Source organism: Chiloscyllium plagiosum, unplaced genomic scaffold (assembly GCF_037043375.1).
Source record: "Chiloscyllium plagiosum isolate Xiang-an unplaced genomic scaffold, Cpla_swu_hap1 HiC_scaffold_44, whole genome shotgun sequence".
NCBI classification, from domain to species: Eukaryota; Metazoa; Chordata; class Chondrichthyes; order Orectolobiformes; family Hemiscylliidae; genus Chiloscyllium; species Chiloscyllium plagiosum.
Genome location: NW_028270182.1, coordinates 3,767,041 through 3,792,913, shown reverse-complemented (window position 1 = coordinate 3,792,913; position 25,873 = coordinate 3,767,041). Strand labels below are relative to the sequence as shown.

Sequence of the window (25,873 nt, the reverse complement as noted above, 5' to 3'; positions counted from 1 at the left end):
GCACTCCCTCAGCACTGACCTTCCGACAGTGCAGCATTCCCTCAGCACTGACCCTCCGACAGTGCGGCACTCCCTCAGCACTGACCCTCTGACAGTGCAGCATTCCCTCAGCACTGACCCTCCAACAGTGTGGCGCTCCCTCAGCACTGACCTTCCGACAGTGCTGCACTCCCTCAGCACTGACCCTCCAACAGTGCGGCACTCCCTCAGCACTAACCTTCCGACAGTGCGGCACTCCCTCAGCACTAACCTTCCGACAGTGCAGCACTCCCTCAGCACTGACCCTCCGACAGTGTGGCGCTCCCTCAGCACTGACCCTCCGACAGTGCGGCACTCCCTCAGCACTGAGCCTCTGACAGTGTGGCGCTCCCTCAGCATTGACCCTCCGACAGTGCCCACTCCCTCAGCTCTGACCCTCCGACAGTGCGGCGCTCCCTCAGCACTGACCCTCCGACAGTTCGGCGATCCCTCAGCACTGACCCTCCGACAGTGCGGTGCTCTCACAGCACTCACCCTCCGACAGTGCCCTCTCCCTCAGCACTGACCCTCCGACAGTGTGGCGCTGCCTCAGCACTGACACTCCGACAGTGCGGCGCTCCCTCAGCAGTTCCCCACCCCTCCCCTCTCTGTCCCTATTCCCACCACTGAACGCCCTCCCTCTCCCCCCACTCTCCCTTCTTTGTCCCCCTCCATGCTTCTCTCTCACTCCTCCCTCCCCCTCCCTCTCTCCCCCACTCCCTACCTCTCTTCCCACTTCTCTCTCCCCTCCCACCTCCCTCTGCCCCCTGCGATCTCCCTCTCCACCCTCCCCTCTCCCTCCTTCCCTCTGTCTCTCTCCCACCCCCTCCCTGTCCCCCTCCCTCTTCTCTCTGTGTCTCTCTCTTCCTTCCCTGACCCTCTCACACCCCCGTATCCTTCCCTCTCCCCTTCTCCCTCCATGTCTACCCCATCTCTCCCTCCGTCCCCCTCCCCCTCCTTCCTTACCAGCCTCCAGCCTGGCCCAGTTGAGGGTTTGGAAGAACAGATGTGTTTTCACCTCGCTGCAGGAGCCCAGCTTGAACCCGATGCGTTCCGAAGCATCTTTGGTCATGAGAGCCTCACACAGTGACTTACAATCCTCACTGAACACGCTGGGGTAAACTACTGGCTCATTCAGGGTCCGCCTGCTTACCTCCTGGGGCTCCACCTGTAACCAGAATGGTGTCAATATAAACCCCCGATCGTACTGGGACCCCACCGGCTACACTCTCACCAGGACAACACCTCCCCTCACCCCCAGAGACAGCAACCCGCACTCCCACGGCCCACTCCATCCTGGCAATGGACACTGCACAAACACAGCAGCTTTCAGCTCCATCAGGGAAGGGAATTGAACACGCCACGGGCAAAGGGGGAGTTCAAGACCAACAGGCTCAGGGAGGGGGTTCCAGAGCTCAGGACACAGGCAGCTCAATGTACTGCCCCCAGTGGGAGAGCGAGGGGAATCGAGGGTGGTCAAGGGGCGGGAAATGGAGGGGGTTACACAGATAGGGAGGGGGTGTAGGGGCTGGAGGGGGTTACAGAGATAGGGAGGGATGTAGGGGCTGGAGGAGGTTACAGAGATAGGGAGGGGTGTAGGGATACGGGGGAGTTACAGAGATAGGGAGGGGGTGTAGGGAATGGAGGGGGTTACAGAGATAGGGAGGGGGTGTAGGGGCTGAAGGGGGTTACAGAGATAGGGAGGGGGTGTAGGGGCTGGAGGGGGTTACAGAGATAGGGAGGGGGTGTAGGGGCTGGAGGGGGTTACAGAGATAGGGAGGGGATGTAGGGAATGGAGGGGGTTACAGAGATAGGGAGGGGGTGTAGGGGCTGGAGGGGGTTACAGAGATAGGGAGGGGGTGTAGGGGCTGGAGGGGGTTACAGAGATAGGGAGGGGTGTAGGGGCCGGAGGAGGTTACAGAGATAGGGAGGGGGTGTAGGGAATGGAGGGGGTTACAGAGATAGGGAGGGGGTGTAGGGGCTGGAGGGGGTTACAGAGATAGGGAGGGGGTGTAGGGAATGGAGGGGGTTACAGAGATAGGGAGGGGGTGTAGGGGCTGGAGGGGGTTACAGAGATAGGGAGGGGTGTAGGGGCCGGAGGAGGTTACAGAGATAGGGAGGGGGTGTAGGGGCTGGAGGGGGGTTACAGAGATAGGGAGGGGATATAGGAGCTGGAGGGGGGTTACAGAGATAAGAATCTTTCTAAACATCTCCATGAGATTCCAGTCTGAAATGTATCCCTCAGTGTCAGCACCTCCAACAGCATATGGTCAGGGTTGGGTTTGGGATACAGTCTTTGTTAGGGTGTGTTCAGTTGGCTTCGAGTCTGGGTTTTAGTCTGGGTTTAGTCTGGATTTAATCTGGGTTTAGTCTGGTTTACTCAGGGTTAGTCTGGGTTTAGTCTGGGTTTAGTCTGGATTTAGTCTGACTTTTGTCTGGGTTTTGTCTGGTTTAGTCTGGGTTTAGTCTGACTTTTGTCTGGGTTTTGTCTGGGTTTAGTCTGGTTTAGTCAGGGTTTAGTCAGGGTTTAGTCTGGGTTTTGTCTGGGTTTAGTCTGGTTTAGTCAGGGTTTAGTCTGGGTTTAGTCTGGATTTAGTCTGAGGTTTTGTCTGGGTTTAGTCTGGGTTTAGTCTGAGGTTTTGTCTGGGTTTAGTCTGAGTTTTGACTGGATTTAGTCTGGGTTTAATCTGGGTTTAGTCTGGGTTTAATCTGGGTTTTGTCTGGATTTAGTCTGGGTTTAGTCTGGGTTTAGTCTGGATTCAGTCTGGGTTTAGTCTGGGTTTAGTTTGGGTTGAGTCTGGGTTTAGTCTGGGTTGAGTCTGGGATTAGTCTGGATTTAGTCTGGGTTTAGTCTGGGTTGAGTCTGGGTTTAATCTGGGTTTAGTCTGGGTTTAATCTGGGTTTTGTCTGGATTTAGTCTGAGTTTAGTCTGGGTTTAGTCTGGGTTTAGTCTGGGTTTAGTCTGGATTCAGTCTGGGTTTAGTCTGGGTTTAGTTTGGGTTGAGTCTGGGTTTAGTCTGGATTCAGTCTGGGTTTAGTTTGGGTTGAGTCTAGGTTTAGACTGGATTTAGTCTGGGTTTAGTCTGGGTGGAGTCTGGGATTAGTCTGGATTTAGTCTGGGTTTAGTCTGGGTTGAGTCTAGGTGGAGTCTGGGATTAGTCTGGATTTAGTCTGGGTTTAGTCTGGGTTTAGTCTGGGTTGAGCCTGGGTTTACCCACATTTAGCCCTGATCGAGCTTGACTTTAGATTGTGCTTTTTTTGGGGTTCTCACAGAGTCATGTCTCGGATTGGTCTGGGATTTTTGGGGCTCAGTCTGGTTATTCATTGGCTTTTAATCTTTTGAGTCGGTTTATTCAGGGTCTGGTCTGGGTCTATTCAGGGTCTGGTCTGGGTTTATTCAGGGTCTGGTCTGGGTTTATTCAGGGTCTGGTCTGGGTCTATTCAGGGTCTGGTCTGGGTTTATTCAGGGTCTGGTCTGGGTCTATTCAGGGTCTGGTCTGGGTTTATTCAGGGTCTGGTCTGGGTCTATTCAGGGTTTGGTCTGGGTTTATTCAGGGTCTGGTCTGGGTCTATTCAGGGTCTGGTCTGGGTTTATTCAGGGTCTGGTCTGGGTTTATTCAGGGTCTGGTCTGGGTTTAGTCAGGGTCTGGTCTGGGTCTATTCAGGGTCTGGTCTGGGTTTAGTCAGGGTCTGGTCTGGGTTTATTCGGGGTTTGGTCTGGGTTTATTCAGGGTCTGGTCTGGGTCTGTTCAGGGTCTGGTCTGGGTTTATTCAGGGTCTGGTCTGGGTGTATTCAGGGTCTGGTCTGGGTTTATTCAGGGTCTGGTCTGGGTTTATTCAGGGTTTGGTCTGGGTTTATTCAAACTTTGGTCTGGGTCTATTCAGGGTCTGGTCTGGGTTTATTCAGGGTCTGGTCTGGGTCTATTCAGAGTTTGGTCTGGGTTTATTCAGGGTCTGGTCTGGTTTTATTCAGGGTCTGGTCTGGGTCTATTCAGGGTTTGGTCTGGGTTTATTCAGGGATGGAAATGTGTTGCTGGAAAAGCGCAGCAGGTCAGGCAGCATCTAGGGAACAGGAGAATCGACGTTTCGGGCATTAGCCCTTCTTCAGGAATGAGGGTCTGGTCTGGGTTTATTCAGGGTCTGGTCTGGGTCTATTCAGGGTCTGGTCTGGGTTTATTCAGGGTTTGGTCTGGGTATATTCAGGGTCTGGTCTGGGTTTTTTCAGGGTCTGGTCTGGGTTTATTCAGGGTCTGGTCTGGGTCTATTCAGGGTCTGGTCTGCTGTAATCAGGGTCTGGTCTGGGTTTATTCAGGGTCTGGTCTGGGTTTATTCAGGGTCTGGTCTGGGTTTATTCAGGGTATGGTCTGGGTTTATTCAGGGTCTGGTCTGGGTTTATTCAGGGTCTGGTCTGGGTCTATTCAGGGTCTGGTCTGGGTTTATTCAGGGTCTGGTCTGGGTCTATTCAGGGTCCGGTCTGGGTTTATTCAGGGTCTGGTCTGGGTTTATTCAGGGTTTGGTCTGGGTTTATTCAGGGTCTGGTCTGGGTTTATTCAGGGTCTGGTCTGGGTCTATTCAGGGATGGAAATGTGTTGCTGGAAAAGCGCAGCAGGTCAGGCAGCATCTAGGGAACAGGAGAATCGACGTTTCGGGCATTAGCCCTTCTTCAGGAATGAGGGTCTGGTCTGGGTCTATTCAGGGTCTGGTCTGGGTTTATTCAGTGTTTGGTCTGGGTCTATTCAGGGTCTGGTCTGGGTCTATTCAGGGTCTGGTCTGGGTCTATTCAGGGTCTGGTCTGGGTTTATTCAGTGTTTGGTCTGGGTCTATTCAGGGTCTGGTCTGGGTTTATTCAGGGTCTGGTCTGGGTTTATTCAGGGTCTGGTCTGGGTTTATTCAGGGTCTGGTCTGGGTTTATTCAGGGTCTGGTCTGGGTTTATTCAGGGTCTGGTCTGGGTCTATTCAGGGTCTGGCCTGGATTTATTCAGGGTCTGGTCTGGGTCTATTCAGGGTCTGGTCTGGGTTTATTCAGGGTCTGGTCTGGGTCTATTCAGGGTCTGGTCTGGGTTTATTCAGGGTCTGGTCTGGGTCTATTCAGGGTCTGGCCTGGATTTATTCAGGGTCGGGCCTGGATTTATTCAGGGTCTGGTCTGGGTTTATTCAGGGTCTGGTCTGGGTTTATTCAGGGTCTGGTCTGGGTTTATTCAGGGTCTGGTCTGGGTTTATTCAGGGTCCGGTCTGGGTTTATTCAGGGTCTGGTCTGGGTTTATTCAGGGTCTGGTCTGGGTGTACTCGGGGATTGGTCGAGGTCTATTGATGGTGTGTTGAGGGTGTGTGGTTTGTTTCGTGTTTGGGGTACGGTGTGAGTTAAAGGTTGATTTTAACTGACCTTCTCTCCCCGGGATCGGAAAGGTCCCTTTGCAGCGACCATCTCATACAGCGTGACTCCGAGTGTGAAGTAATCCACACAGAAATCATAGCATTCCCCTTTCAGCATCTCTGGAGCCATGAAACCTGATGGGGAGATGATGACACCGTCCACAGATTAAAATATCACGTTGATATGCTGGAAGTACTCGGGAGATCTGAGATCTAAGCAGAGAGAAAGGGGAAGACTTATCCAGGGATGGAGGGAGAGAGTGTGAAAGAAAGAGACAGAAGGAGAGATCGAGACAAAGAGACAGAGACCGGGTGAAAGGCAGAGGGAGAGATAAATAGAGAGTGAGAGAGAAAGAGAGAGAAAGAAAGGGAGATAGAGACATACAAAGGGAGATAGGGAGTGAAAGAGAAAGAGGGTGAATGAGAGACAGGCAGAGACAGAGCAGGAGAGAGTGAGACAGACAGAGGAACACAGAGAGAGAGATATACATGAAGACACAGAGAGACAGTGTAAAAGAGAGAGATGGAGAGATGAAGAGATAGAGGGAGAAAGAGAAGGGTAGATAGCAATATATAAACACACACATATATATAAAATATATACGTAGAAAGAGAGAGAGCGAGAGTGAATATTTCAGATCAGTCAGAACCCCTCAGAACCCAATAGCTGTCAAAGTCTATTCCTTTAAATCAAAGTAGAAGCCCCAGTGAGTTTGCTGCCCCGAACCTGCAAGAGCGAGGAAATGACCAGGAGGTGTAACTGGGTGTGGGACAGAAAACGGTGGGAATGGTTTCGCCACATTTACAGAATACAACAAAGGTCACCAGCAAACCCCAGCTCATTGTCACATGGCTACATGTGGGATCTTCCCGTGCACAACCTCGCTCCTTTCCTCCAACATCACGACAGTAACAACATTACAAACAACCGACATCTCATTGTCCCATCACCGTGTGGGGGAATCACAGACACAGACCCCCGTCCCATCACCGTGTGGGGGAATCACAGACACAGACCCCCGTCCTGTCACCGTGTGGGGGAATCACAGACACAGACCCCGTCCCGTCACCGTGTGGGGGAATCACAGACACAGACCCCCGTCCTGTCACCGTGTGGGGGGAATCACAGACACAGACCCCCGTCCCGTCACCGTGTGGGGGAATCACAGACACAGACCCCCGTCCTGTCACCATGTGGGGGAATCACAGACACAGACCCCGTCCTGTCACCGTGTGGGGGAATCACAGACACAGACCCCCGTCCCATCACCGTGTGGGGGAATCACAGACACAGACCCCCGTCCTGTCACCGTGTGGGGGAATCACAGACACAGACCCCGTCCCGTCACCGTGTGGGGGAATCACAGACACAGACCCCCGTCCTGTCACCGTGTGGGGGAATCACAGACACAGACCCCCGTCCCATCACCGTGTGGGGGAGTCACAGACACAGACCCCCGTCCTGTCACCGTGTGGGGCAATCACAGACACAGACCCCCGTCCTGTCACCTTGTGGGGGAATCACAGACACAGACCCCCGTCCTGTCACCGTGTGGGGGGAATCACAGACACAGACCCCCGTCCTGTCACCGTGTGGGGGAATCACAGACACAGACCCCCGTCCCATCACCGTGTGGGGGAGTCACAGACACAGACCCCCGTCCTGTCACCGTGTGGGGGAATCACAGACACAGAACCCGTCCTGTCACCGTGTGGGGGAATCACAGACACAGACCCCCGTCCTGTCACCGTGTGGGGGAATCACAGACACAGACCCCCGTCCTGTCACCGTGTGGGGGAATCACAGACACAGAGCCCCGTCCTGTCACCGTGTGGGGGAATCACAGACACAGACCCCCGTCCTGTCACCGTGTGGGGGAATCACAGACACAGACCCCCGTCCTGTCACCGTGTGGGGGAATCACAGACACAGACCCCTGTCCTGTCACCATGTGGGGAATCACAGACACAGACCCCCGTCCTGTCACCGTGTGGGGGAATCACAGACACAGACCCCCGTCCCGTCACCGTGTGGGGGAATCACAGACACAGACCCCCGTCCTGTCACCATGTGGGGGAATCACAGACACAGACCCCGTCCTGTCACCGTGTGGGGGAATCACAGACACAGACCCCCGTCCTGTCACCGTGTGGGGGAATCACAGACACAGACCCCCGTCCTGTCACCGTGTAGGGGAATCACAGACACAGACCCCCCTCCCGTCACCGTGTGGGGGAATCACAGACACAGACCCCCCTCCCGTCACCGTGTGGGGGAATCACAGACACAGACCCCCGTCCCGTCACCGTGTGGGGGAATCACAGACACAGACCCCCGTCCTGTCACCATGTGGGGGAATCACAGACACAGACCCCGTCCTGTCACCGTGTGGGGGAATCACAGACACAGACCCCCGTCTCGTCACCATGTGGGGGAATCACAGACACAGACCCCCGTCCTGTCACCTTGTGGGGGAATCACAGACACAGACCCCCGTCCTGTCACCATGTGGGGGAATCACAGACACAGACCCCCGTCCTGTGATCGTGTGGGGGAATCACAGACACAGACCCCCGTCCTGTCACCGTGTGGGGGAATCACAGACACAGACCCCCGTCCCGTCACCGTGTGGGGGAATCACAGACACAGACCCCCGTCCTGTCACCGTGTGGGGGAATCACAGACACAGACCCCCGTCCTGTCACCGTGTGGGGGAATCACAGACACAGACCCCCGTCCTGTCACCGTGTGGGGGAATCACAGACACAGACCCCCGTCCTGTCACCGTGTGGGGGAATCACAGACACAGAGCCCCGTCCTGTCACCGTGTGGGGGAATCACAGACACAGACCCCCGTCCTGTCACCGTGTGGGGGAATCACAGACACAGACCCCCGTCCCGTCACCTTGTGGGGGAATCACAGACACAGACCCCTGTCCTGTCACCGTGTGGGGGAATCACAGACACAGACACCCGTCCTGTCACCGTGTGGGGGAATCACAGACACAGACCCCCGTCCTGTCACCGTGTGGGGGAATCACAGACACAGACCCCCGTCTCGTCACCGTGTGGGGGAATCACAGACACAGACCCCCGTCCTGTCACCATGTGGGGGAATCACAGACACAGACCCCCGTCCTGTCACCGTGTGGGGGAATCACAGACACTGACCCCCGTCCCCTCACCGTGTGGGGGAATCACAGACACAGACCCCCGTCCTGTCACTGTGTGGGGGAATCACAGACACAGACCCCCGTCCCGTCACCGTGTGGGGGAATCACAGACACAGACCCCCGTCCCGTCACCGTGTGGGGGAATCACAGACACAGACCACCGTCCTGTCACCGTGTGCGGGAATCACAGACACAGACCCCCGTCCCGTCACCTTGTGGGGGAATCACAGACACAGACCCCTGTCCTGTCACCGTGTGGGGGAATCACAGACACAGACCCCCGTCCTGTCACCGTGTGGGGGAGTCACAGACAGAGACCCCTGTCCCGTCACCATGTGGGGGAATCACAGACACAGACCCCCGTCCTGTCACTGTGTGGGGGAATCACAGACACAGACCACCGTCCTGTCACCGTGTGGGTGAATCACAGACACAGACCCCCGTCCCGTCACCATGTGGGGGAATCACAGACACAGACCCCCGTCCCGTCACCGTGTGGGGGAATCACAGACACAGACCACCGTCCTGTCACCGTGTGGGGGGAATCACAGACACAGACCCCCGTCCTGTCACCGTGTGGGGGAATCACAGACACAGACCCCCGTCCTGTCACCGTGTGGGGGAATCACAGACACAGACCCCCGTCCTGTCACCGTGTGGGGGAATCACAGACACAGAGCCCCATCCTGTCACCGTGTGGGGGAATCACAGACACAGACCCCCGTCCTGTCACCGTGTGGGGGAGTCACAGACACAGACCCCCGTCCTGTCACCGTGTGGGGGAATCACAGTCACAGACACCCGTCCTGTCACCGTGTGGGGGAATCACAGACACAGACCCCCGTCCCCTCACAGTGTGGGGGAATCACAGACACAGACCCCCGTCCCATCACCGTGTGGGGGAATCACAGACACAGACCCCCGTCCCATCACCGTGTGGGGTATATCACAGACACAGACCCCCGTCCCATCACCGTGTGGGGGAATCACAGACACAGACCCCCATCCTGTCACCGTGTGGGGGAATCACAGACACAGACCCCCGTCCCATCACCGTGTGGGGGAATCACAGACACAGACCCCCGTCCCGTCACCGTGTGGGAGAATCACAGACACAGACCCCCGTCCCATCACCGTGTGGGGGAATCACAGACACAGACCCCCATCCTGTCACCGTGTGGGGGAATCACAGACACAGACCCCCGTCCCATCACCGTGTGGGGGAATCACAGACACAGACCCCCATCCTGTCACCGTGTGGGGGAATCACAGACACAGACCCCCGTCCTGTCACCGTGTGGGGGAATCACAGACACAGACCCCCGTCCTGTCACCGTGTGGGGGAATCACAGACACAGACCCCCGTCCTGTCACCGTGTGGGGGAATCACAGACACAGACCCCCGTCCTGTCACCGTGTGGGGGAATCACAGACACAGACCCCCGTCCTGTCACCGTGTGGGGGAATCACAGACACAGAGCCCCGTCCTGTCACCGTGTGGGGGAATCACAGACACAGACCCCCGTCCTGTCACCGTGTGGGGGAATCACAGACACAGACCCCCGTCCCGTCACCGTGTGGGGGAATCACAGACACAGACCCCCATCCTGTCACCGTGTGGGGGAATCACAGACACAGACCCCCGTCCCATCACCGTGTGGGGGAATCACAGACACAGACCCCCGTCCCGTCACCGTGTGGGAGAATCACAGACACAGACCCCCGTCCCATCACCGTGTGGGGGAATCACAGACACAGACCCCCATCCTGTCACCGTGTGGGGGAATCACAGACACAGACCCCCGTCCCATCACCGTGTGGGGGAATCACAGACACAGACCCCCATTCTGTCACCGTGTGGGGGAATCACAGACACAGACCCCCGTCCTGTCACCGTGTGGGGGAATCACAGACACAGACCCCCGTCCTGTCACCGTGTGGGGGAATCACAGACACAGACCCCCGTCCTGTCACCGTGTGGGGGAATCACAGACACAGACCCCCGTCCTGTCACCGTGTGGGGGAATCACAGACACAGACCCCCGTCCTGTCACCGTGTGGGGGAATCACAGACACAGAGCCCCGTCCTGTCACCGTGTGGGGGAATCACAGACACAGACCCCCGTCCTGTCACCGTGTGGGGGAATCACAGACACAGACCCCCGTCCCGTCACCTTGTGGGGGAATCACAGACACAGACCCCTGTCCTGTCACCGTGTGGGGGAATCACAGACACAGACACCCGTCCTGTCACCGTGTGGGGGAATCACAGACACAGACCCCCGTCCTGTCACCGTGTGGGGGAATCACAGACACAGACCCCCGTCTCGTCACCGTGTGGGGGAATCACAGACACAGATCCCCGTCCTGTCACCATGTGGGGGAATCACAGACACAGACCCCCGTCCTGTCACCGTGTGGGGGAATCACAGACACAGACCCCCGTCCCGTCACCGTGTGGGGGAATCACAGACACAGACCCCCGTCCTGTCACCGTGTGCGGGAATCACAGACACAGACCCCCGTCCCGTCACCTTGTGGGGGAATCACAGACACAGACCCCTGTCCTGTCACCGTGTGGGGGAATCACAGACACAGACCCCCGTCCTGTCACCGTGTGGGGGAGTCACAGACAGAGACCCCTGTCCCGTCACCATGTGGGGGAATCACAGACACAGACCCCCGTCCTGTCACTGTGTGGGTGAATCACAGACACAGACCCCCGTCCCGTCACCATGTGGGGGAATCACAGACACAGACCCCCGTCCCGTCACCGTGTGGGGGAATCACAGACACAGACCCCCGTCCTGTCACTGTGTGGGTGAATCACAGACACAGACCCCCGTCCCGTCACCATGTGGGGGAATCACAGACACAGACCCCCGTCCCGTCACCGTGTGGGGGAATCACAGACACAGACCACCGTCCTGTCACCGTGTGGGGGGAATCACAGACACAGACCCCCGTCCTGTCACCGTGTGGGGGAATCACAGACACAGACCCCCGTCCTGTCACCGTGTGGGGGAATCACAGACACAGACCCCCGTCCTGTCACCGTGTGGGGGAATCACAGACACAGAGCCCCATCCTGTCACCGTGTGGGGGAATCACAGACACAGACCCCCGTCCTGTCACCGTGTGGGGGAGTCACAGACACAGACCCCCGTCCTGTCACCGTGTGGGGGAATCACAGTCACAGACACCCGTCCTGTCACCGTGTGGGGGAATCACAGACACAGACCCCCGTCCCGTCACCGTGTGGGGGAATCACAGACACAGATCCCCGTCCCATCACCGTGTGGGGGAATCACAGACACAGACCCCCGTCCCATCACCGTGTGGGGTATATCACAGACACAGACCCCCGTCCCATCACCGTGTGGGGGAATCACAGACACAGACCCCCATCCTGTCACCGTGTGGGGGAATCACAGACACAGACCCCCGTCCCATTACCGTGTGGGGGAATCACAGACACAGACCCCCATCCTGTCACCGTGTGGGGGAATCACAGACACAGACCCCCGTCCTGTCACCGTGTGGGGGAATCACAGACACAGACCCCCGTCCCGTCACCGTGTGGGGGAATCACAGACACAGATCCCCGTCCCGTCACCGTGTGGGGGAATCACAGACACAGACCCCCGTCCCGTCACCATGTGGGGGAATCACAGACACAGACCCCCGTCCCGTCACCGTGTGGGGGAATCACAGACACAGACCCCCGTCCTGTCACCGTGTGGGGGAATCACAGACACAGACCCCCCCGTCCCATCACCGTGTGGGGGAATCACAGACACAGACCCCCGTCCCATCACCGTGTGGGGGAATCACAGACACAGACCCCCGTCCTGTCACCGTGTGGGGGAATCACAGACACAGACCCCCGTCCTGTCACCGTGTGGGGGAATCACAGACACAGACCCCCGTCCTGTCACCGTGTGGGGGAATCACAGACACAGACCCCCGTCCCGTCACCGTGTGGGGGAATCACAGACACAGACCCCCCCGTCCCATCACCGTGTGGGGGAATCACAGACACAGACCCCCGTCCTGTCACCGTGTGGGGGAATCACAGACACAGACCCCCCCGTCCCGTCATCGTGTGGGGGAATCACAGACACAGACCCCCGTCCTGTCACCGTGTGGGGGAATCACAGACACAGACCCCCGTCCTGTCACTGTGTGGGGGAATCACAGACGCAGACCCCCGTCCTGTCACCGTGTGGGGGAATCACAGACACAGACCCCCGTCCCGTCACCGTGTGGGGGAATCACAGACACAGATCCCCGTCCCGTCACCGTGTGGGGGAATCACAGACACAGACCCCCGTCCTGTCACCGTGTGGGGGAATCACAGACACAGACCCCCGTCCTGTCACCGAGTGGGGGAATCACAGACACAGACCCCCGTCCCATCACCGTGTGGGGGAATCACAGACACAGATCCCCGTCCTGTCACCGTGTGGGGGAATCACAGACACAGACCCCCGTCCTGTCACCGTGTGGGGGAATCACAGACACAGACCCCCGTCCCATCACTGTGTGGGGGAATCACAGACACAGACCCCCGTCCCGTCACTGTGTGGGGGAATCACAGACACAGACCCCCGTCCCGTCACCGTGTGGGGGAATCACAGACACAGACCCCCGTCCTGTCACCGTGTGGGGGAATCACAGACACAGACCCCCGTCCTGTCACCGTGTGGGGGAATCACAGACACAGACCCCCGTCCTGTCACCGTGTGGGGGAATCACAGACACAGACCCCCGTCCTGTCACTGTGTGGGGGAATCACAGACACAGACCCCCGTCCTGTCACCGTGTGGGGGAATCACAGACACAGACCCCTGTCCCGTCACCGTGTGGGGGAATCACAGACACAGACCCCCGTCCTGTCACCGTGTGGGGGAATCACAGACACAGACCCCCGTCCCGTCACCGTGTGGGGGAATCACAGACACAGACCCCCGTCCCGTCACCATGTGGGAGGAGTCACAGACACAGACCCCCGTCCCGTCACCGTGTCGGGGAATTGCTGAAACAGAGCCCTGTTCTATGATTGTCAGACTGGTGTAATGTCAGTGAGACAGTCACACACTCAGGGCAGTAACTCTCCTGTTCGATTCCATCACATCCGGTCCCTCCACCTGCATCTCTCACCTGGAGTTCCTGCATAGCCCCTGGTGTGGCTGCAGCCCTCCTTCAGCACGGTCGCTAGACCCAGGTCTGATATTCTCACGTGACCTAGACAGAGAGAGATGGATAGTGACAACAGTGAATAATGCCTGGCAGCAGACTGCAATACTGAGAGGGTGTGGGCTAGGTTAGTCGTGAAGCAGTGCTGTCAAGATAGTAAGATGCTGTTGTTGGAGAACAGCGAGAATCTGGTATTAATGGTCACTCTGGAGATGTGGGGAAACCACTTATTATTCTGCTGCCTGTGATACAGGAAGAGTTTGCCTGACTCCCTGTTTAACAGCTGTTGTGACACTAAACCTGGGGATTCATGATCATCACAGATATGATCAAAGTGACTACTAGACACATACACACTCACCCCCCCCCACACACACACACACACACACACAGACCCACACACACACACACACCCTCACACACACAGACACACACTCACACACCCCCACACACACAGACCCACACACATACACATTCATACACCCTCACACACACACACACACACCCTCACACACACACAGACCCCCCTCACACACACCCTCACACACACAGACACACACACACCCTCACACACACAGACCCCCCCACACACACCCTCACACACACAGACACACACATACACACTCACCCCCCCCACACACACACACAGACCCACACACACCCTCACACACACAGACACACACTCACACACCCCCACACACATACACACTCATACACCCTCACACACACAGACACATACACACCCTCACACACACAGACCCCCCCACATACATACCCTCACACACACAGACACACACACACACACCCACACACACTCACACCCCCCAAACACACACAGACCCACACACACAGACACACACACACACACTCACTCCTCCCACACACACAGACACACACAGCTCCACACACACAGACCCACACACACACTCACACACACATACAGACACACACACACACACTCACCCCCCCCACACACACAGACACACTCACCTCCACACACACAGACACACTCACCTCCACACACACAGACACACTCACCTCCACACACACGCACACACTCACACAGACACTCAGACACACACACACCATCTTCACGTTCTCCATAGGCAGTACTGCTCTCGACAGCATGTCTGCAGTGTTCACCTGCTCCTTTCGCTTGGCTGTCACATCCTGATGGTAGCTCCACAAAGAGCAGAACATGGTTTGTTGATGTTGTTTGCAGTGTTCTAGGGGAGGGTCACTGGACATGAAACGTTCACCCGGATTTTTCACCACAGATGCTGCCAAACCCGCTGAGCTTTCCCTACAATCTCCGTTTTTGTTTGCAGCTGCTTTGGAGAATCTAGAATTGAACTGAAATGTGTTTCTAGTGAAACGCCTGTGTACAAGAGCAGTGAAACTGCCTTCTGCCACACTGTCCATGCCCCCTGCCCCTTTCTGCAAACTCCTTCTCCATAATCGCAACTTGTTCTCTGGCTCTGATCCTTCTGCAAACCATGAGGGCAGCACGGTGGATCAGGGGTCAGCACTGCTGCCTCCCAGCGCCAGGACCCAGGTTCGATCCCAGCCCCAGGCCACTGTCTACGTGGGTTTCCTCCCACAGTCTAAAGATTTGCAGGTCACGGTGGATTGGTCGTGGGAAATTGTCCCATAGTGTCCAGGGATGTGCAGGTCAGGGTGGATTGGCCGTGGGAAATTGTCCCATTGTGCCCAGGGATGTGCAGGTTAGGGTGGATTGGCCATGGGAAATTGTCCCATAGTGCCCAGGGATGTGCAGGTTAGGGTGGATTGGCCATGGGAAATTGTCCCATAGTGTCCAGGGATGTGCAGGTTAGGGTGGATTGGCCATGGGAAATTGTCCCATAGTGTCCAGGGATGTGCAGGTTAGGGTGGATTGGCCATGGGAAATTGTCCCATAGTGTCCAGGGATGTGCAGGTTAGGGTGGATTGGCCATGGGAAATTGTCCCATAGTGCCCAGGGATGTGCAGGTTAGGGTGGATTGGCCATGGGAAATTGTCCCATAGTGTCCAGGGATGTGCAGGTTAGGGTGGATTGGCCGTGGGAAATTGTCCCATAGTGCCCAGGGATGTGCAGGTTAGGGTGGATTGGCCGTGGGAAATTGTCCCATAGTGCCCAGGGATGTGCAGGTTAGGGTGGATTGGCCGTGGGAAATTGTCCCATAATGCCCAGGGATGTACAGGTTAGGGTGGATTGGCCATGGGAAATTGTCCCATAGTGCCCAGGGATATGCAGGTTAGGGTGGATTGGCCGTGGGAAATTGTCCCATAGTGCCCAGGGATGTGCAGGTTAGGGTGGATTGGCCGTGGGAAATTGTCCCATAATGCCCAGGGATGTACAGGTTAGGGTGGATTGGCCATGGGAAATTGTCCCATAGTGCCCAGGGATATGCAGGTTAGGGTGGATTGGCCATGGGAAATTGTCCCATAGTGTCCAGGGATGTGCAGGTTAGGGCGGATTGGTCATGGAAAATTGTCCCATAGTGTCCAGGGATGTGCAGGTTAGGGTGGATTGCCCATGGGAAATTGTCCCATAGTGCCCAGAATGTGCAGGTTAGGGTGGATTGGTCATGGAAAATTGTCCCATAGTGCCCAGGGATGTGCAGGTTAGGGTGGATTGGCCATGGGAAACTGTCCCATAATGCCCAGGAATGTGCAGGTTAGGGTGGGTTGGCCATGGGAAATTGTCCCATAGTGCCCAGGAACTTGCAGGTTAGGGTGGGTTGGCCATGGGAAATTGTCCCACAGTGCCCAGGGATGTGCAGGTTAGGGTGGATTGGCCATGGAAAATTGTCCCATATTGCCCAGGTATGTGCAGGTTAGGGTGGATTGGCCATGGGAAATTGTCCCATAGTGCCCAGGGATGTGCAGGTTAGGGTGGATTGGCCATGGGAAATTGTCCCATAGTGTCCAGGGATGTGCAGGTTAGGGTGGATTGGCCGTGGGAAATTGTCCCATAGTGCCCAGGGATGTGCAGGTTAGGGTGGATTGGCCATGGGAAATTGTCCCATAGTGCCCAGGGATGTGCAGGTTATGGTGGATTGGTCATGGGAAATTGTCCCATAGTGTCCAGGGATGTGCAGGTTAGGGTGGATTGGCCGTGGGAAATTGTCCCATAGTGCCCAAGGATGTGCAGGTTAGGGTGGATTGACCACGGGAAATGAAGGCTGACAGGAATAGTGTGGTCTGGGTGTAATGCTATCCAGAGGGTCAGTATGGACTCAATGGGCCGAATGGCCTACTCCCACATTTTCGGGATTCTAGGAGAGACAATATTGTCTTGCCGAAAGCCAATAGATGAAGGATTGAGTTGGTGGCGGCAATATTTATGGACTCCCATGTTTACTGACAGAGTCACACATGAGGAGCACAAATCTCCTCTCTCAGCCCCCTGCAGTTTGAGGTTATACAGAGGGGAACAAACAAAACCCCAATTAATGTCCACACTGCCTCGTAATAAATCTCATTAACATACAATGAGAATCTGATTGGAGTGAAATGAAACACCTCGATACCCAACTATATCAACTGAAGTTCTCTCTCCTCCTCTCAAACTGAATGTAAAGCTCCCTCTACACTGTTCAACCATCAAACACTCCCAGGACAGGGACAGCACGGGGTTAGATACAGAGTAAAGTTCCCTCTACACTGTTCCCCCATCAAACACTCCCAGGACAGGGACAGCACGGGGTTAGATACAGAGTAAAGTTCCCTCTACACTGTTCAACCATCAAACACTCCCAGGGACAGGGACAGCACGGGGTTAGATACAGAGTAAAGCTCCCTCTACACTGTCCCCCCATCAAACACTCCCAGGAACAGGGACAGCACAGGGTTAGATACAGAGTAAAACTCCCTCTACACTGTTCAACCATCAAACACTCCCAGGGACAGGGACAGCACGGGGTTAGATACAGAGTAAAGTTTCCTCTACACTGTCCCCATCAAACGCTCCCAGGCCAGGGACAGCATCGGGTTAGATACAGAGTAAAGCTTCCTCTACGCTGTCCCCCCATCCCAGGGACAGCATGGAGTTAGATACAGAGTAAAGCTCCCTCTGTGTAGTCTGCACAGGAATGTTGGGGCTGAATGGCCTCTCCATTTACCATTGTCATCAAGCAGCACGTTCTCCGGTTTGAGGTCTCGGTAGATGATACGGTTTTGGTGGAGGTGCTGCAGGCCACAGAGGATCTGGGCGGAATAGAAACACGCTCTGGCCTCATCAAAGCCTGGCATCTTCTCATTCACGTTGTAGATGTGATACCTGTCAATGAGAAACATTGTACCTGTCAATGAGAAACAGTTCGCAGGAGGGAGGGCAAAGAGGAAGTGCGGGATGCGGGTACAGTTACCATATTTAAAAGGCATGTGGATAAGTCCATCAACAGGAAATGTTTGGAGGGATATGGGCCAGGAGTAGGAATGTGGGATTAATTTGGATTGGAAGGAATCTCAGCGCTGAGAGAGTGGGCACTGTCGGACGGTTAGTGCTGAGGGAGCGCCACACTGTCGGAGGGTCAATGCTGAGGGAGTGCTGCACTGTCGGAGGGTCAATGCTGAGGGAGCACCGTATTGTCGGACGGTTAGTGCTGAGGGAGCAGGCACAGTTAGAGGGTCAGCGCTGACGGTGCGCCGTACTGTTGGAGGGTCAATGCTGAGGGAGTACCGTACTGTCAGAGGGTCAGTGCTGAGGGAGCAGGCACAGTTAGAGGGTCAGCGCTGACGGTGCGCCGTACTGTTGGAGGGTCAATGCTGAGGGAGCACCGTACTGTCGGAGGGTCAGTGCTGAGGGAGCAGGCACAGTTAGAGGGTCAGCGCTGATGGTGCGCCGTACTGTTGGAGGGTCAATGCTGAGGGAGCGCCGCACTGTTGGAGAGTCAATGCTGAGGGAGCAGGCACAGTTAGAGGGTCAGCGCTGACGGTGCGCCGTACTGTCAGAGGGTCAGTGCTGAGGGAGCGCCGCACTGTTGGAGAGTCAATGCTGAGGGAGTGCCGCACTGTCGGAGGGTCAGTGCTGAGGGAGTGCTGCACTGTCGGAGGGTCAGTGCTGAGGGAGTGCTGCACTGTCGGAGGGTCAGTGCTGAGGGAGCACCGCACTGTCAGAGGGTCAGTGCTGAGCGAGTGGGCACTGTCGGAGGGTCAGTGCTGAGGGAGTGGGCACTGTCGGAGGGTCAGTGCTGAGCGAGTGGGCACTGTCGGAGGGTCAGTGCTGAGGGAGTGCTGCACTGTCGGAGGGTCAATGCTGAGGGAGTGCTGCACTGTCGGAGGGTCAGTGCTGAGGGAGTGCTGCACTGTCGGAGGGTCAGTGCTGAGGGAGTGCTGCACTGTCGGAGGGTCAGTGCTGAGCGAGTGGGCACTGTCGGAGGGTCAGTGCTGAGGGAGTGGGCACTGTCGGAGGGTCAGTGCTGAGCGAGTGGGCACTGTCGGAGGGTCAGTGCTGAGGGAGTGCTGCACTGTCGGAGGGTCAATGCTGAGGGAGTGCTGCATTATCGGAGGGTCAGTGCTGAGGCAGTGTTGCACTGTCGGAGGGTCAGTTCTGAGGGAGTGCTGCATTGTCGGAGGGTCAGTTCTGAGGGAGTGCTGCATTGTCGGAGGGTCAGTGCTGAGGGAGTGCTGCACTGTCAGAGAGTCAGTGCTGAGGGTGTGCTGCACTGTCAGAGGGTCAGTAACATCTCAGGTTAATACAAGTGTTTGCATGGACACTGCTGAATGCGGATCCGGGGCCAATCTGTGCCTCTGTGTTGGGGTAAAATCATTTAGACAGATAGCTCTTCATCGCTTGTAGGGACTTGCTGTACAATGACTGGTTGCTGAATTTCCTCCCTCACAACAACGACAGTGTTTCTCTGAGCTGAGGATGAAGGCGATGCCAGAGAAATGTAAGTCTTTCTTTCTGATGAGCCCACTCCGTTCTCCTTCCCTGACCCTAACTTCATCGACAGGAGCACCTGCTCCAGGTACGCTCAGAACAGAATCCAAACAATATATGGTCGAGAAGGTGGGATTATCAGAGCTGTGTTGGTGGCGGGTGTGGGAGAGTGTCAGGGTTGGGGGGGGGGTTAAATTGGAGAGGCCTGACTAAGTGCTGGCAGAGACCCGAAGGGCTGAACGGACTCATTCAGCACGCTACGAATCTCTGACTCTCAGACACGTGACACTTTTCGAACAAATGGATGTGTGGCCAGCTGAAAGTGCACAGATGGACCTTCGATGACAGGTGTCACAGTCCACGTGGACACACAGTGTTTGACCTCAGACCTGCCAAATCCTATCTTAATCTGATTCCGAGCTAATCCGCGTGGAAATTCGGATCCACTGCTGCGATTGATACAGAAACATCCTTGGAGAGAGGCTCAACCAAACATCATGTTGTTCCCCACTCCCCTCACACCTCCCCCACTGAAATCTTGCCTTCTCTCAGCATGGGCAACAGCCAACCGGCGCACAGCAAGATCCCAGGGGCATCTCTCTTGCTGTCCTGCGCCATCTGTTGGGTACAAAGTGGGCAACTAGAGGCAGAAAAAAAGTGCTGGGCCCAGCATTTGCCCCCTTGAGAAGGTGGGGGGTGAGTTGCCTTCCTGACCCGCTGCAGTCCATGTGCTGGAGGGTAGACCCACAGTGTCCCTGAGGGAGGGAATCCCAGGATTCGGACCCAGCCACACTGAGGGAACAGTGATATATTTCCAAGTCAGGATGGTGAGGGGCTCGGAGGGGAACTTGCAGGGGGTGGTGTTCCCATGTATCTGCTGCCCCTTATCCTTCTGGATGGAAGTGGAGCAAAATATTAAAGGGTGCAATGGTTTGTGCTGGATGCAGAGACCAGGGAGTGCAGCAGGGTCCAACAAGTGAGATCCCAGTGTGAAGCTAAGAAACATTCCGAGATACAGAGGGTGGGAGAAATGTGGAACTCTCTTTGGTAAACAATCCTGCAACAGAGGGCCTGAGGGATTTGTGATGAATGCAGCTCAGTGGGAGACAGGGAGTAGGTTAGCCATGAGTGGAGGGATAGGTTACAAGGGGATGAGTGGCCTCAACTTTTCCAGTGTGGAAGTCAGATACAGGGTGGTGGGTTTTAAACTCCACGGGGTCGGAATCACTCGGAAAAGTCCAGCCAGTGGTGAGAGACTGAGGCATGGAGAGAGGGACAGGATTGGTGGGAAGCCGGGGTTCATGGTGGGAGACTCTGGGAGCAGTGTGTTTGAGGCACTGGGCTCTTCAGGAGGTTAACGCTGTCAGCTATGCTGGAACACGTTTCAGTGACTGATGGATTAATGAGGGGATATGTTTCTTACCTGAGGTCACCCCCACTCATCAAGGTCATAACCAAACACAACTCCTGCTTTGTCTGAAACGCGTAAGCCAGTGTCACAATGAAACGACTGTGAACCTTGGCCAGAATCTGTTTCTCAATCTTCACAGCCTAGAGAGGGAGAGAGAGGGCAGGAGAAGAGCATGAGACACTCACAATCCAGTCGGAGCCCAAATACCACTTTTCATTTGCATAGCACCTCTCAGGAAGCCGAACATCCCATTCCCCGGGGCAAACCTTCGGCTCCGATGCGATATTACGGACCGGCGATCATAACGAGATTGATATCAAGGAGCGTCTTAAAGGATAAGACACAGAGAGAGACACAGGGAGGGGATCAGAGAGGGGGTTCCTGAGCTCGGCGCTCAGGCAGCTGCAGGCACTGCCCCCAATGGGGGAGCGATGGGAATCGGGGGAAGTTCAAGGGGCTGGAATTGGAGGAGGTTACAGAGATAGAGAGGGGGTGTAGGGGCTGGAGGGGGTTACAGAGATAGAGGAGGGGGAGCAGGGGCTGTAGGGGGTTACAGAGAAAGGGAGGGGGTGTAGGGTCTGGAGGGGGTTACAGAGATGGGGGGGGAGCAGGGGCTGGAGGGGGCTACAGAGAAAGGGAGGGGGTGTAGGGTCTGGAGGGGGTTACAGAGATAGGGAGGAGGTGTAGGGGCTGAAGGGAGTGACAGAGATAGGGAGGGGGTGTAGGGGCTGGAGGGGGTTACAGAGATAGGGAGGGGGTGTAGGGGCTGGAGGGGGTTACAGAGATAGAGAGGGGATGTAGGGGCTGGAGGGGGTTACAGAGTAGGGAGGGGGTGTAGGGGCTGGAGGGGGTTACAGAGATAGAGAGGGGATGTAGGGGCTGGAGGGGGTTACAGAGTAGGGAGGGGGTGTAGGGGCTGGAGGGGGTTACAGAGTAGGGAGGGGGTGTAGGGACTGGAGGGGGTTACAGAGATAGGGAAGGGGTGTAGGAGCTGGAGGGGGTGTAGGGGCTAGAGGGGGTTACGGAGATAGGGAGGGGGTGTAGGGGCTGGTGGGGGTTACAGAGATAGGGAGGGGGTGTAGGGGCTAGAGGGGATTCCAGAGATAGGGAGGGATCTAGGGACTGGAGGCGGATTACAGAGATAGGGAGGAGGCATAGGGGGTTACAGAGATAGGGAGTGGGTGTAGGGCCTGAAGGAGGTTACAGAGATAGGGAGGGGATGTAGGGACTGGAGGGGGTTAGAGATAGGGAGGGGGCATAGGGGCTAGAGCGGGTTACAGAGATAGGGAGGGTGTAGGGACTGGAAGGGGTTACAGATATAGGGAGGGGGTGTCGGGGCTGGAGGGGTTTGCAGAGATAGGGAGGTGGTTACAGAGATAGGGAGGGGAGTAGGGGCTGGCGGGGGTTACAGAGATAGGGAGGGGGTATAGGGGCTGGAGTGGATTACAGAGATGGGGGGGGGAGTCGCGACTGGAGGGGTTACAGAGATAGCGAGGAGCTGTAGGGGGTTACAGAGATAGGGTGGGGGCGTAGGGGGTGGAGGGGGTTACAGATATAGGGAGGGGGTACGGGGCTGGGGGATGTTACAGAGAGAGGGAGGGGGTGTAGGGGCTGGAATGGGTTACAGAGATAGGGTGGGGGTATAGGGGCTGGAGGATGTTACAGAGATAGGGTGGGTGTGTAGGGGCTGGAGGGGGTTACAGAGATAGGGAGGGGGTGTAGGGGCTAGAGGGGGTTACAGAGATAGGGAGGGGGTGTAGGAGCCACGCTGGGATGTTGATCATTCAGCCGGTGGTTTCCTCCCTGTCCAGTTCCTGGAGACCCATCGTGTGAAATCGTGCCTGATCTCCTATTGTAGTGTGACAGTGTAGACATAGTGACAAGGGATAGGGATAGCAGCATCTTCCAAGTTCCCCTCTGAGCCCCTCACCATCCTGACTTGGGAATATATCGCCGTTCCCTCAGTGTGGCTGGGTCCGAATCCTGGGATTCCCTCCCTCAGGGACATTGTGGGTCTACCCTCCAGCAAGTGGACTGCAGCGGGTCAAGAAGGCAGCTCACCCCCCACCTTCTCAAGGGGGCAACTGGCGACTGGGCAGGAAATGTTGGGTCCAGCCTATGACACCCATAAGAGAATAAAATCTCACTGACCTAATATGTTCCGACTGAAGGAGTCACCACTGCAGGCAGCGGCTCAGTGGTTAGATCTGCTGTCAGCGACCTGGGTTCAATTCCAGCCTCAGGCAACTGTCTGTGTGGAGTTTACACATTCTCCCCGTGTCTGCGTGGGTTTCCTCTGGGTGCTCCGGTTTCCTCCCACAGTCCAGGAATGAGCAGGTTAGGGTGGATTGACCATGGGAAAGTGTCCCATAGTGCCCAGGGATGTGGAGGTTAGGGTGGATTGGCCATGGGAAATTGTCCCATAGTTTCCAGGGATGTGCAGGTTAGGGTGGATTGGCCATGGGAAATTGTCCCATAGTTTCCAGGGATGTGCAGGTTAGGGTGGGTTGGCCATGGGAAATTGTCCCATAGTGCCCAGGGATGTGCAGGTTAGGGTGGATTGGCCATGGGAAATTGTCCTATAGTGTCCAGGGATGTGCAGGTTAGGGTGGGTTGGCCATGGGAAATTGTCCCATGGTGCCCAGAGATGTGTAGGTTAGAGTGGATTGGCCATGGGAAATTCTTCCATAGTGCCCAGGGATGTGCAGGTTAGGGTGGATTGGCCATGGGAAATTGTCCCATAGTGTCCAGGGATTTCTAGATTAGATTAGATTACTTACAGTGTGGAAACAGGCCCTTCGGCCCAACAAGTCCACACCAACCCTCCGAAGAGCAACCCACCCAGACCCATTCCCCTACACCTAACACTACGGGCAATTTTAGCATGGCCAATTCACCTAATCTGCTCACCTTTGGACTGTGAGAGGAAACCGGAGCACCCGGTGGAAACCCACGCAGAGACGGGGAGAATGTGCAAACTCCACACAGACAATTGCCTGAGGTGGGAATTGAACCCAGAGCTCTGATGCTGTGAGGCAGCAGTGCTAACGACTGTGCCACGTGCCACCCTATTTGTGGGTTGGCCATGGGAAATTGTCCCATAGTGCCCAGGGATGTGCAGGTTAGGGTGGGTTGGCCATGGGAAATTGTCCCATAGTGCCCAGGGATGTGTAGGTTAGGGTGGATTGTCCATGGGAAATATGGGCTGGGTCTGGCTGGGGTGCTGTTTCGAGGGTTAGTCTGAATTGGAAGGGCTAAATGACGTCTTTCTGCAACATGGAGTGTTTAGACACACTGACTTGATTGGCTTTCTCCATTTCACACTGAAGGCTGAGTATTAACACTGCGTTCAAAGTCAGCACGCGGGAACTTTGTTAGTTTTCTCTGTGTGTGAGGGGGTTTTGGAGGGTATGCGGTGGGGGGGGGGGGGGGTTTGGGGTCCAAGCTGCACCCACCTCAAAGCCCAGTCTCTGATCACCTGCTGCCTACCTCATGGCCGTTGCGTTTCTTCAGCCGCTTCTTGTTGAGCTTTTTGTTGGCGTAGAGTTTTCCTGTGGCCCTCATCTGGCAGGCACACACCTCACCAAAGCCCCCCTTGCCCAGGACCCGCAAGTCGGCGAACCACTCCTCTCCGACCGGCTGTCCCTCCAGCCCCTTGAACTGCAGGAAGCGCTGGAAGAATTGGCTGGTCTTGTAGCCCTCAAAGGCCTGGGCCTCCAGGTAGCTCAGGAGCTGCTGCTCCGATTCCCGGAACAGGTCAGCCTTGCCGAACCTCGCGCCCTCATGCACCCGTGCGATGGCCTCCTCACTCAGGAAGGAGCAGAAATCCCGGGAGTCTGGATCGTAGTATTGGTGGATGATGGTCAGAGCCAGCGGGATGTGTTCGGCCTCCTCCGGCCTGCTGTTGTAGTCCTCCATGACCTGCCACAGCCCAGCGGCCATCTTGAACTGCTCGGTGCTCCTCAGGTGCTGCTGGAACAGCCTCTTGCCCACGGGTTGCCGGCAGCAAATGCTCTCAAATGTCAAGTCCATCTTGCCCTCAGTGGGCTGGCACTGAGACACTGGGGGCAACTTCAGGCGGGCCCTCATCCTTCTGTCCTGCATGGCAAACGCCAAGTGACTATCGATACTGCCCCTGGCTGCCAGATAGGCTGAGTTCGCCACCACAGTCTCCAGACCGGCAAAATCCATCGGCCTAACCCTTCAGGAGGCAAAAAACCCACCAGGCAGAGGGAGAGAGAGAGAATAACAGAGAAAGAGAGAGAGGAAGAGAGAGAGAGAGACAGAGAGAGTCAGACAGACTGACAGAGATAGACAGAGACACAGAGATAGAGATAGAATGACAGTGACAGAGAGAGAGAGATAGAGAGAGAGAGAGAGATACACAGAGAGAGTGACAGTGACAGAGAGAGAGAGATAGAGAGAGAGAGAGAGATACACAGAGAGAGTGACAGTGACTGAGAGAGATAGAGAGAGAGAGAGATACACAGAGAGAGTGACAGTGACTGAGAGAGATAGAGAGAGAGAGAGAGATACACAGAGAGAGTGACAGTGACTGAGAGATAGAGAGAGAGAGAGAGATACACAGAGAGAGTGACAGTGACTGAGAGAGATAGAGAGAGAGAGAGAGATACACAGAGAGAGTGACAGTGACTGAGAGAGATAGAGAGAGAGATACACAGAGAGAGTGACAGTGACTGAGAGAGAGATAGAGAGAGAGAAATACACAGAGAGAGTGACAGTGACTGAGAGAGAGATAGAGAGAGAGAGAGAGATACACAGAGAGAGTGACAGTGACTGAGAGAGAGATA

General features: G+C 56.0%; 1 protein-coding gene across 2 annotated transcripts in view; it reads right to left on the bottom strand.

The window, feature by feature from the left end:
- Positions 1–25,523, bottom strand: part of LOC122546811 (rhodopsin kinase GRK1-like) — a 28,388-nt gene extending 2,865 nt beyond the window's left edge. Inside the window, exons 1-6 of one of the 2 annotated variants that reach the window (XM_087982747.1) lie at positions 24,552–25,523; positions 21,075–21,202; positions 17,889–18,046; positions 13,729–13,812; positions 5,402–5,526; positions 985–1,186 (exon numbers count right to left, since the gene is read on the bottom strand). In XM_087982747.1, coding sequence (XP_087838873.1) covers positions 985–1,186; positions 5,402–5,526; positions 13,729–13,812; positions 17,889–18,046; positions 21,075–21,202; positions 24,552–25,253 — 1,399 coding nt within the window. In that variant the 5' untranslated portion in view covers positions 25,254–25,523. The remainder of the gene's footprint in view (positions 1–984; positions 1,187–5,401; positions 5,527–13,728; positions 13,813–17,888; positions 18,047–21,074; positions 21,203–24,551) is intronic. The other variant, XM_087982748.1, reaches the window with a different exon arrangement.
- Between the last annotated feature and the right edge of the window lie 350 nt (positions 25,524–25,873).